General features: G+C 35.2%; 1 protein-coding gene across 1 annotated transcript in view; it reads left to right on the forward strand.

Moving 5' to 3' along the window:
• Positions 1–13,400, forward strand: part of NIPAL2 (NIPA like domain containing 2) — a 135,832-nt gene that overhangs the window by 57,183 nt on the left and 65,249 nt on the right. The window contains exon 3 of the mRNA XM_074268691.1: positions 2,451–2,622. Coding sequence (XP_074124792.1) covers positions 2,451–2,622 — 172 coding nt within the window. The remainder of the gene's footprint in view (positions 1–2,450; positions 2,623–13,400) is intronic.

The following is a 13,400-nucleotide window of genomic DNA, read 5'->3' on the forward strand; positions in this document are numbered from 1 at the left end:
TTCTTTTTTTTTTTTTTAACACTTAAGAAAACTAGGCTAGAACCATATGGTTTTCTTCTTTTTTAGGGAAAACCTATAGAAGGGAAAGCAGGGACTTGAATCAAACTATGAACCAGTTTCTGCTTTGAGACTTTGGGCTAGTCAAATGACTTCCAGGTCCCTCATCTGTAAAGTGAGAGAGGCTTGGACAGGGGATCTTTAGGGTGTCTTATGAGTCGACCATTATATTCTTCCTGGGACTTCAGAAAGAACTGTTATCATTTGCTTAATCTTGAATGAAATGAAAATGAAAATTAAATTTTTACAGATCCTTGAATTAAAGAAAGAAAGAAAGGGAAGAAAGGGGAAGGAAAAGAGGAAAAAAAGAGAGAAAGTAAGAGAAAGAGAGAATCAGAGAGAGAAGGAAAGAAAGAAAAAGAGGCAGTGAAGGGAAGAAGGAAGGAAGGAAGGAAAGGAAGAAGAGAGGGAATCAAGGAGAGGGAGAGAGAAAGAAGGAAGAAAATAAAGATGCCTACTATCTTGTAGGGATGTAAAGGAGAGAGAACAAGTATTTATAAAGTATGTGCCACGAACTGGGCTAAGCACATTATAACTATTATTTCATTTTGTATCAAAGAGTATATAAACAACAACAACAAAAAAAGCCCAAAGTAATCTCTGCTCACAAGGAACTTACATTCATTTAGGAGGCAACATATAATGGAAACATGGGTAAATAGGGCACCAGAGTTGGAACCAAAATATTTGGGTTTGGCTCTAGCTCAGATAATTTACTCATTGTGTGATGCTGGCCTTGTCACTTCTTCTTTCTGTGTTTTGGGTTCCATATCGATAAAATGAGGGGATTGGATCTGGTTGCCTCTAATGTCCTTTCCAATTCTAAATCTGTGCTTTATTGATCCTTTGTACACATATAGATATCTGTAAAAATAAACTTACAATCCATATGAGGCAGTTAAATAGAAGATAGTTAGGAATAGGAGAGGAGAGAATTATGAGGGATAGAGCTTAGGCCTGAAGGAAAAGAGAGATTGAGTGAAATGACAACAGCTGTCTTCTGGTAAATGTTTAACAATCAGCTCTCCAATACAAGTTTAAGTTTCATCTATGTTATTAACATTTTCTTCATCACTTTCTTAATTGAAGATGCTGAAAAAAACAATAAATCAAGTCTTGATATATAGTACTGGCCATTTTCCAAGGTAGAAATGCTCACGCTTGGCTCTCACACAGTTTGAGCTATACCTTTAGGTATAGATGAGAAGTGCCTGCAAACCAGATATGGAGAATGGACAAAGGTACAGGAACAGTAGATGAAAGTGCCATATGTATGGAACAGAGAGAAAGCCAATTTCCTCACCTCTACACACCTCTACCTCTTCCTTCAGGAGGGTACTGTGTGTGCAGGTATCCTCCTAGCTTCTAGATTGTTCTTGATGTCATTGAGTTGTTTTGGTCATGTCTGACTCTTTGTGATCTCCTTTGGAGTTTTTTTTGGCAAAGATACTGGACATTTACCATTTCCTTCTCCAGCCCATTTTACAAATTATGAAATTGAGGCAAACAGGGTTTTAAGTGACTTATCCAGGGGCCATACAACTAATAAGTGTCTGAGGCTGGATTTGAACTCATGAAGATGAAGTCTTCTTGGCTCTAGGTTTGATGCTCTATTTACTGTGTGATCTAGCTATCCCATATTACCATTAGATACTTTACACTGTATCATATGCATACTTATTTTAATACATTGTCTCCACTATTCAGATCTTGAGAATCTTGAAGACAGGGACTAATTTTTTTTTTGCTTGGTGCAATGATTGCCATATAGTAAGCACTTAATATATATGTGTTTTGACTAGCTGGACATAGAGTGAAAAAAGGAGAGTAATTTATACTGAGGGTATAAAGGTAGATTGTGAAAAAGCTTTAACAGTCAAATAAAGGATTTTAGATTTTATAGGGATAATCAGAAGCTCTCTATTATTGAGTAGGGTGATGATGACATAGTCAGATACATTCTTAAGGAAAATAATTTTGGTATTAATGTGGAAAATGGATTAGAGTAGGGAGATGATCAAGGTGGGGAGATCAATTAGACCATTGCTAGTTGAGAAGTGATGAGAGTCTTGTGGAAAGAGCTGTGGAGTTGAAGGCAGAAAATATCTGGATCCTAACACTACTTCTCATATCTACTACTCGAGTGATTATGGGAGAATAATCACCTTTTAGAGCCTCAATTCCTTCATCTATGAAATGATACTTATCTTATGGGACTTTGTGAGTCAAGTATTCTGGAATCCCTAAAGAGTTTGAGAATTTCATTCAAGAAACAGGAAGCATGTAAAGTACTAATTTTCATAATGTCCATCTAAAGTCAATTTTTCAAAATGTATGTAAGGTACTTTCTCTTTGTGAAAAATTTTTTTATTTATATTCTTAATTCTATCTAGAAATATTCTCACCTTAAGTCAGCACATCAAGGAAGCCAAAAGCCCTATTTCCAAAGTATCTTGTGGTGGTGTGGGAGCCTCCTGATGGCAATTGGGGAGATGGGAAACTTTGCAGCCTATGGATTGGCACCTATTACCCTCATTGCACCTTTGGGCTGTGTGTCTATTTCAGGTAAGACATTTTTCTATATTTTGAAACAAAAATTTTCCCCATAATATTCAAAACATAAGAGAAATCATCCTTGCACAAAGGGATTACAGCCTCTGTTTTCTGACTTCATAGCATAAACATCATTGAATTAATTGATGGTGTTGAAATATGTTTTCACCCTGAATGATCAGTCAAAGGTGAATTTATTTCTCATAGAATCTCAGAATCAACTTAGCAGGGACCTTTGGGATCATCTACTTGGATCAGAGGAGCATAACTGAAAAGAATTTACTCTCACCCTTTTATTTTCTACATGAGGACACTGAAACCTAGAGAACTGAGCAATGAGGGAATGTCAGAAGCAGGATTTAAACCTAAGATTTCTGACTCCAAATCTAGTATTGATTTTTCTCCATAGCATTCACAACAACCAGGTAGACCTCCAATATATAATCAAACATTTCTAGTGTTACAGAGCTGATTACCTTATGATGTATCTTGCTCTATTAGGGGTGGCTAGGTGGCTCAGTAGTTAGCATGCTGGGCCTGGAATCAAAAACACCTGAGTTCAAAAGTATCTTTAGATACTCCTGGGCAAGTCACTTAACCTCGTTTGCCTCAGTTTCCTCACCTGTAAAATGATCTGAAAATGGAAATGGCAAACCACTCTAAATGTCTTTGCCAAGAAAACCCCAAATGGGGTCATGAAGAACTCTGGGAAAATCACTTAAGTTTTCTAGGTCTCAGTTTTTTCATCTAGAAATAAGGAGGTTTGAGTAGATGACCTTTGACAGTCACGTCAGGGCTTCAAATTATGATAGATTTTATTTTTTTAAAAAACTGGCTCAATAATTATTTACTTTTAAATTAATTTCAACATGAAAACATAACAGTTCTCAGTCTTTCCCTTTAAAACCTTATCAGGATTCTTTGTTTATTGCATTTTTTTCACTTCACTCATAGAATGACATTCCTTGGCATTTACTCCTCCTTCCTCTTATCCCAAGTCTTTATAAGATCATAGCCTTAGAAATAGGAGGGATTTCAGAGGTCATTTTGTCCATATCCCTCCTTTTGCATAAAATGAAATGTAGAAACTAAGGTTATGCAGATAGAAAGTGGAAGGGTCAGGGTTTGAATGCTAGATCTCCAAATCTGAAGCCTTTCTCTTTACTGTATCAGAGATACCTGGGAAGGGGAGATAGAAAGGAGCAGGTTAAACATCCCCAATTCCTAAAGTAGATGATATTTCATCTCCTTATCACTGTTCTTTTTCATAGTTACTCTTCTTATTCATCATTATTCATGATACTTAATAGAATTTGTAATTAGGCTTTCTGGTGTTACTTTTAAAATAAAAATTTAATTCTTTCCATCCTTTATGTCCGTGGTTTATTTTTTTTGTCAGTGAAACTAAATAGGTTGGTTTCATGGTCTGATTCTCAGATTCTGATTCTTGGAAATTAACATCAGCATCATTTGTGAAATAGTTACAAAAATCCCTTGCATTGGAATTAAGCAATTATTTCACTTCATGTTAGGTTTTGTTAAACCAGGTTTAAATTTTAAACATATTGGAGCTGTACTGCTTGAACATTCAAAAACTATTCTTCCCTGCATATATCTTGATGTCACTTTTTATTAGATCAGGAAATTTTGAAATTGACCATGTTGTGATGGTTATAGTCTAGTTTCTAAATCCTTTTCTTTCAAAGAGTTTCATCTATGTTCATTTGAAGTGATTTCCCAAGCACCCTAATTAGGGAAAACAAAATGTTTCTAAATTCATTCCCTAAGCCCACTTCAAGTCAACAACTTCTTCTGAGGTTTCTCTGCATCTGCTGCCATGGAAACATTGTATCTCTAAATCTCTGTAAAATTTAGAACCTTCTTTGATATGGTAACAAACCAAGAGAGGTGGCTTCTGCCTTCTGTTAACAGAGACCAAAAAAAATGTAGCTACGTATCTTGATCTAAGATGTTTCCTATATACTTTTATATTGTTGGCAAAGAGAATTTTTTAGAAACTCCCTAAAACAAAATACAGTCCAGATTTGAGTGACTTGGGAAAATACACAGGTTATCTAATAAGTTATTATTTATAAGCATTCTGATTGAATGAATAAATTAGTGAATTTCTCACTTGCTCTGTTCTTTAGCTCCTAGGCAACCAAATACCCTTGACATTTTTTTTTCATTCAAAGAACCCGAGAAATGAGAAATGAAAAAAACATTCTGTTATCAGCCTTGATGTTTCTCCAAACTCTATCTATTCTTGAAATGCTGTGTGGGGGCTTTATGATAAAATTCTGTTTGCTTGTTAGAGGCAGCTTATTGTGGTGGAGTGCCAGCCACTGAATAGGAAAAAATGAGCTCTAGTTTTACTTGTGAGTCATTCTAGCTGGGTTACCCTAGACAATTTGTTGAATTCTCAGGGTTCCAAGAAACTCTCTAAGCTTAAAGAAGTGATGGATAAGATATGGAACTACATTGGTAGAAATTTCCTCAAATATGTATGTATGCATGTTTATATATACATATATATATATTATATATATGTGTGTGTACATACATATATATAATATATATACATATTATATATATATACATATTATATATATATATATATATATATATATATATATATATATATATATATAACAGATACAGATACATATGCATATATACATATATGGGCAACTAGATGGCACAGTGCCAGACATGGGGTCAGGAAAACTCATTTTCCTGAGTTCAAATCTGATGTCAGATACTTACTAGCTATGTGATCCTGGGCAAGTCACTTAATCCTGTTTGCCTCAGTTTCCTCATATATGAAGATGAGCTGGAGAAGGAAATGACAGATTGCTTCAGTGTCTTTGGTAAGAAACCCACAAATAGGATCATGAAGAGTCAGACATAATTGAATGATAACAATAAAATATACATACATATGCTTATATATATATGTGTGTGTTATGTGTGTGTATACTAATATAACTTAATATATAATTTCCCTATACTTAAATGTGAAAAGGAAGGATGATGTGGTAGAGAAAGCATCAGATTTAAAGTTGGAGAATCTAGATTTAAATACTAAATCATTTACCCACTGTAACTTTTGTGACTTTAGATGGGTAAGTTAACTTCTCTGAGATTTCTTTAATTTCCTCTCTCTGAAGAAAAGGGATTGGATGACTAGATGAGAGGTGTCAAATACCTTCAAAGCTGTTTGCTACCTATTCTATTTCCTATGACTACCTGAACCAGATTAAAACATAATTGGAAAGGGAGCAGCTGGATGGTGCAGTAGATAGAGCACTTGCCCTGGAATTAGGAGTATCTGAGTTCAAATCTGGCTTCAGAATCTTAACATTTACTGGCTGTGTGATTCTAGGCAAGTCATTTAAGTTCCAGTGCCTCAAAAAGAAATATAATTAGAAAGTATTTAATAAAATAAATAAAAACACCCCAAAACTTAAATTACATTAGTTTTTTATAACTGCCAATATGTCCCCTGCAAGGATCATTATGCATAGTTTAATATCCTGCATTTTTATTTGAGCTTGATATTACTGAACTAGACAATTTCATATATTGAATATTTTAATTAATTTTGGTTTGCCTCAATAGGGCATTTGTGATTAAAGGCTTGTGTAGGACTGCAAAAGGAGATGATACATTTTGTAGAATCAAAAAATATTGTATCTGAAATGGATGTTAGAGATTATATATTTGGTGAGGAAGCTGAGGCCTAGAGAAGGGAAATCACTTACCCAAAATCACAATGGCAAAGACAAGAGTAGAATAGGTAGAAATAAACCCAAGCTGTCTTAACTATTAGTCTACTGGGCCTTTTCTACTAATCTCCAATGTGCAATATTCACAAAGTATCAATAGACTTTGGGATTCTATAACTGATATTGATTTGTTTTGGGGGGGCTATTTGTGCTTAATAAAAATGATTAGCAATTAGAATTCTCCAAAAGTAGGATCAATTTCTTGTGGAAATAGAATGTTTCCCATTTTAGAAATATTTAAATAAAGGATGAATAGTTGGGATCATTGTAGAAAGAGGTTTTGGTCAAAATCAAAATAGATGGTTTGATCAGAATAGATGGTCTCTGAGGCCTTTTCCTGGTCTCGGATCTGGGATTATTACAACTTTAAAGGGACTATTTCAGAGTGAAGGGGCAGGCCTTCCCAAAAAGGGACACCTCACTTCTCTAGGAGCTTTGCATCTCTGAGATAGGAGGATTATATGAAGAAGGGAAAATGGTGGATCAACATGAGAAGATAGATTAAATAGTAATAGTTGTATCTATCTAATGTGTTGGGGATAGATAAGGAAGAAAAGATTAAGGATCATAAGACAGATCGGTGGCACAGTGGATAGCTATGGATTTTTTTTGATACATAATCTTTCAATTTGTCATCTTGAAACTTCTTACATTGTCAGATTCAATGTTAAGTATATCTTAAATAAAAAGTATACTTTTTCAAAGTCTAGTCTTGATCATAACCTATAGGTTTTCTCTCTAATTTATTTTTAAATGTCATTTAAATTTTTTTAGCTCCTGAATTTTCTTTCCTCTCTGTCCTTCCCCATCTATTGAGAAGGCAAGAAATACAATACTCATTGTACATATGAAATTATGCAAAATATATTTAGTGGAAAATTCTGTAGTCAAAAAGACCTAAATTCAAATCCCACCTGAGATATTTCCTAGGTGTGTGACTCTAAGCAAGTCACTTGACATCTATCTGCCTCAGTCTTCTCATATGTAAAAAGAGGATAGTAGTAGAAATTATCTCACAGACTTATTGTGAGGATCAAATCAGATACATTATGTAAAACACTTAGCACAGTGCCTAGCCCAGAGCATGTTTCCTTTCCTCCTTACCCACATGAATCAATTCTGGGGATTAGTTTCCAAGAAAGCATGTATTTCAAAAAGAATTAGGTTGTTCCAACATTGACAAAGGATTTAAGCAACAGTTAAAGAGATGCTGTCCCACAAATGTAGACAGTCCCCAGATATACTGGATATAGTACAATTGGGATTCTAGAGACATATACTTTAAGCTAAAGATATATCATAAGCTACATAAGATAAGCACAGAGATAAGACATATAGTTGGAGGAGAAATAACTTTTCCTGGTTATAAGCAGTGTATGCATGTAAGAATATATTATGCCCTCGTTTTTTAATGGAAGCATTCAGAAAAAACCATGGCAATCCATGAAAATCTAAGAAATAGGAGAGAAAAATCTTGAAGACAGCATCAAATAATGAAGTTTTTCCGATGGAAAGGAAAGAAGGGATATGGAGTGCTGATGGTAAAAACCTTAGAGATAAGATCTTTGGCTCCTATACTCAGATTACCTCTAAAGAACCACACTAGTTCTGTCAAGAGTACCAAGACACTTCCAGTCATCCATGTTTGCCATCTCAATCACCTCCTTTCATTCACTTCATAAGTCCATTTAATTGCCAAGTGTTGCCACTCCCAATTAGATGCACAACCCCTCCTTTTCTCCCATCCCACAACCATCTTTTTTCAATTCTTATCACTGTAATCTTGATTATCTCTATAGCCCCTGCCTCCAGTCTCTTCCCTCTCCATCCTTCACACAACAACCAAATGGATATTCCCAAAGCACAGGTCAGTTTTTTTCCTCCTATTGTCCCAGTATCTCCCTACTGCTTGCAGGATGAAATGCCCAATGTGGCATTTAAAGACCTTCATATTCTGGTTTCATCCTACCCTTCCAGGATTGCAATCCTATTATTCCTCTCCATACACTCTACAAGCCAGCCTTATAGGCATGTTTGATGTTCTTCACAAATAATGTTCTGCATCTCCCATCTTGCTGCTTCTGCATGGAACCCTCCCTCTATTCCCTTTATCTGGAACAGACTTACTCTAACCTTCATTAATTGGGATCTTCAGCCTTCTTCAAAATTTAATTCAAGCACCATCTCTAAAATGAGGCCTCTTTTTATCTGTTTGTATCTTGTAGCCAAATTAACTCAATTTGACTTGGTGTGTGTGTGTATATATATACACACACACACATATATGTATGTATATTTATTTAGTGTGTATGTGTATATTTTATATGAAATTCTTGTTATTCAATCAGTTCAGTTGTTTTGTCCTACTCTTTATGATCCCATTTTGGATTTTCTTGGCAAAGATACTGGAGTAGTTTGCCATCTTCTTCTCTAGTTTATTTTATAAATTAAGAAACTGATGCAAGCAGGGTTAAGTGAGTTGCCCAGGATCACAAAGCTAGTAAATATCTGAGGCTGGATATAGAATCTTCCTGACTCTAGGCTGGGCATTCTATGCACTGCACCAAAAAGCTGCCAACAAAATATCCCAAAAGTCTGAGTGCATTTTTAAGCTTTAATAGATTTAATAGCTTGAAACTAAACTAAGACTTTTGGGACTGTGTGTGTGTGTGTGTGTGTGTGTGTGTATTTCCTGCTGATAGAATATATGAGGGAAATGGCATTGTAGAAATGCCCTCTAGAGCTGAGTTTCAGAGTTGCCTGAGACACTGTCTGACTGTTTTATATTACTCACTTATTTTCACTTAGCTTAATATATAATCAAAGGTTAACACCTGAACTCAGATCTTTCTGATTCCAAGATCATCTCTCTATACACTATGTCACACTGCCTCCCAGAGGAAATAAAAATAATAACCAACATTTACATGATGCTTTAAAGTTTGCAAAACATGAAAAGCATTTTCTTGTTTTAAGTCTTACAAAAACCTACAAGGTAGGCAGTTATCCCAGTTTTTCAGAAAAGGAAAGTGAGACTTGAAGAAGTTAATTAACTTGCCTCTTATCACATAGTTAAGACTCAGAGGAGAGATTTGAACTTGACTCCTCATCCAGCATGCCATTCACTGGACCATACTACCACTCATCATCATCATCATCATCATCATCATCATCATCATCATCATCATCATTATTATTATTTTTTCTGAGGCATTTGGGATTAAGTGATCTGCCTAGGGTCACACAGCTAGGAAATGTTAAGTGACTGAGGTCAAATTTGAACTCAGGTCCTCTTGACTCCCAGGCTGGTGCTCTATCTATCTATGTCACTTAGCTGCTCTTGATTCATTTTTTAAAAAGGATTTTCCACCAATTGTTAGGTCACCTTTTAGAGATTTCTAAAGTATATCATTTAATTCTGAGAGATCTTGGTTTAAGATTCAAAAAACTCACTTGCATACAATGAAATGTTCTATTTGATTAGATTATTTTTCTAGAGACTAAATTATTTTCTTGAAATAAACTCCCAATCTCATTCATAATAATAGTATGTGGTCAAATTATTCTTATTAATACTAAAAATTAAATATATTCTAGATTCAAAATGGCACCTACTTTTTAGGGTTGTTGTGAGGATCAAATGAAATAATATTTCTAAAGAGCACAAATTCTGAACTATTAGAAATACATACTCCTTTCTCTCTCTATATTGCTTTTAAAACAAGAGGCCTGTTTCATGGAATAGAAGCAGCCAGTAGCTCAATGGAAACAGAAAGACCTGAGTTTAAATCTAATCTCATATACTTATTATCTATGTGACCCAGAGCAAGTCATTTCACCTCTGATTCCTTGACAAATTGGATTAAATGAAGAAGAAAATGGCCAACAAATCCAATATCTTTGCCAAGAAAACCCCAAATGGTGCCACAAAGAGTTGGTAACAACTGAACAACAAAATAATGAATAGTGGACAGAGCACTGGTATTGGAATCAGGTGATCTGGGTTCAAATTTTATCCTGGCATTTCACGTATCCCAGTCCTGCTTTCCTCACCTTTAAAATGAAAGTAATGAAACTATCTGCCTCACTAGGTCTTTGGACCAAATGAGATTGAATAGATGAAAGTATTTTGCAGTGTTAAAGTCCTGTTTGCATTTAAGCTGTTATTAATGAAAGCACCCATGTTATCATGGGAAATCCCATTCTAACCAGCTCCCTGGAGGCATCCAAATTCTTTCTTTGTGGTAGAATTCTGATATAAAGTCACTGAACTGATTTGGAATACAGTTGGATTAAGTTAAACATAAGGGAATGGGCTGCCTCAACAAGGAGATGAGAAGGGGAGGAGAAGGGACTGATGTGTAACAGGTCTTTTCCATCTCTCATTTCTATGGCACTATGGTTTTTGCCCAAATTAGACATCACAATGTGGAATATATGTTGTTTTATGTATTTCTCCTGGTTGGTTGTTCCATGGTGGAGCTGTAAACTAAAATAGGCCTGTAATCCATTAGATGATGGTCACAGGACAGCCAAAAAGCCCTTGTGAGGCCTTTGCAGAATTCCAGAGACGCCGTCTCAAGCAGAAACTTTCTTCTCCAAGATTTTTATTAGAAACAAATGAAAGCAAACATAAACAGACCAATGAATGGGTGACCTGTAAAGTTACATGATCCTGGATGCAGGCTAATTATCCATGTCCTTTGAGAACACCATGCTTGGTGCCAGCCTGGATGTGTTCTTTAGAACTCTCAAAACCTCACCGGATGCTTGTTCCAGGGACACTTGACATGGAAGCTTAATTTAATGTTGGAAATATGCAGGTCCCCTCCCTTTCCTCAATGGTTTGCCATGCTGTCTGGTTTAGCACATTTGTCCCCAAACCAGCTTAAGTTAAATGTCCAGGATAAAATTTTTATTCTGCAGTTAATCACGCACACCCTGCATGAGGCATTCTTTAGTTGTAGAATTAGTTACTGAAAATAGCCACATAACAGAACTTCTGAAAAGCTTTATCTAGGACTCCATATTTTGGCTAATTTTTTAAGCTCTTGAGAAGTACTTTCTATAGAAGTTATGAGGAATAAATAGAATACAGTTAATTTAGTAGAATGGTGAAAGGGACTTGATTTTTTTTTCAAGATTAAAGATGAATTGTTTTCAAGGCAGTTGCAAAAAAAAGTAGTCTAAGTTTATAGTCCATGTCTTAAAGGAAACAGTTGAAGGGCCTGGAAATGTTTAACCCAATGGAGAACTGACACCAAAGGAATGTGGGAGCTATCTTCAAGTACTTGAAAGACTGTCATGTAGAAGAGGGATTTGACTTCTTTCTTTGGATCCCAGAAGACAAAATTGGGAGCAATTTAGAGTAGCAAATGTGGGTTGATTGTCCTTTGTCCTACTGCCTTCCTTTTGTTATTTATAATTCATTCTATATATAACTTGCTGTATTTAGATTTATGTGTATTGTCTCATCTATTAGACTGGAAGCACTTTGAGAACAAGGACTTTGTCTTACCTTTCTTTGTATCCTCAGAACTTAACACAGTGTCTGGTACCTAGTAAGTATTTAATAAATGTTTATTGACTGAATGAGTGACTAATATAAGGAAAAAGTTCCAAACTATAAGAACTGTCCAAAAGTAAAATAAGTTTTTCTGGGAGATAGTAGGAATTCCTCACTGCAGTGCCTCAAGCAGAGGCAAGGTAGTTATGTGTCCTTCATTTTTTAAGAGGACCAATAACTTCACAGGGAAATGTCTTGACTTGTTCATTGGATTTAAGTGAAACACAGTTGTACAAAGTTGTTGGTTTTATTTTCTCCTCCAAAGTCATTGATGTCCAGTGGCAAGACCAAAGTCAACAACTGGTGATGACTTGGGGAGCCATGGAGGACCTTGGAGTCTTTAATTCCTCACCAAGGTCTAAGCATTCCATTTGGAAGGCCATTGGAAGAAATTGTTCTCATTTGGTGAGGTTTCTTTTTTTCATGTATAGGTTAGACAAGATGGGAACTGAATCCCTTCCAACTCTGAAATTCTGTGATTCTTTATAGGAAATCATATTTTATTTTGATAGGTAAATTACCGAATAACATTGGTAAATCTCAGCTGCCTTCAGTGAGTGATTAGTGGCCCTATTTTTCCATGAAATTTTGCCATGAATTCCATGGCATTTTAATTTCTACCCATTTGGGTGGCACAGGCAATCCCTGTGCATGACTACATTTTCTAAAGCTGCATTACGCCCAAAACCCCCTAACTTGATTAAAATGCATTCTCATTTTAGAATGCATTTTAATTGACTTCATTTCTTCCTAAAAGCCTAAATTTGAAACAAGGGAATGAATGATATTTATGGAGCAGTACATAAATAAAATTAAAGTTGATTGGGCCTGTAAGTATGTTCAGTGTGCTAGAGTATTTGAAGTTTGATTGTGGTTGACATGAAAGTGTTTCGTGGTTTACTTCTCAGCAGCACACTGAAGTCGCTATTATAAGTGGTCAGAAACCGCAAGCGAGATATTTACATGTAGGAGCTATTTGTAGCATCATTACATAAATATGTTCTTTTCGTTTCAGGGGGTATTTTTTAAAAGAAGATTTCTTTGGCTTTCACAATTTGGCTTTGTCTTTTGCTCTTTCAAATTCAAAACAATAAGCCGAAATAGAATGGAATGAAAATTAATGACATTTTCATTAAAATTGTAGTAAAATGGTCTCTAAGAGGCCCTCTTATTTCTGAACATTCTTTAATATATTTGATATTTGGTTTAAGATGGGTAAATATGTTTAAAATTTAGGTAAAGTTTTCACTTCTAAAGCATGGAAACAATTACTAAAATCACACTAGAGATGAGATAGAGAGAAAAAGAAAAAGACAGACAGAGAAAGATGGATGGATGGATAGCTAATGGTGAAATTTTAAATTTTGGTTTTTAAAAGGAAAATCTGAAATTAGAGGTACATATGTTGCGCTTCATCACCTGGAAGGTCTCAGAAA

The sequence above is a fragment of the Sminthopsis crassicaudata genome, chromosome 1 (genome assembly GCF_048593235.1).
Source record: "Sminthopsis crassicaudata isolate SCR6 chromosome 1, ASM4859323v1, whole genome shotgun sequence".
Lineage (NCBI taxonomy): Eukaryota > Metazoa > Chordata > Mammalia > Dasyuromorphia > Dasyuridae > Sminthopsis > Sminthopsis crassicaudata.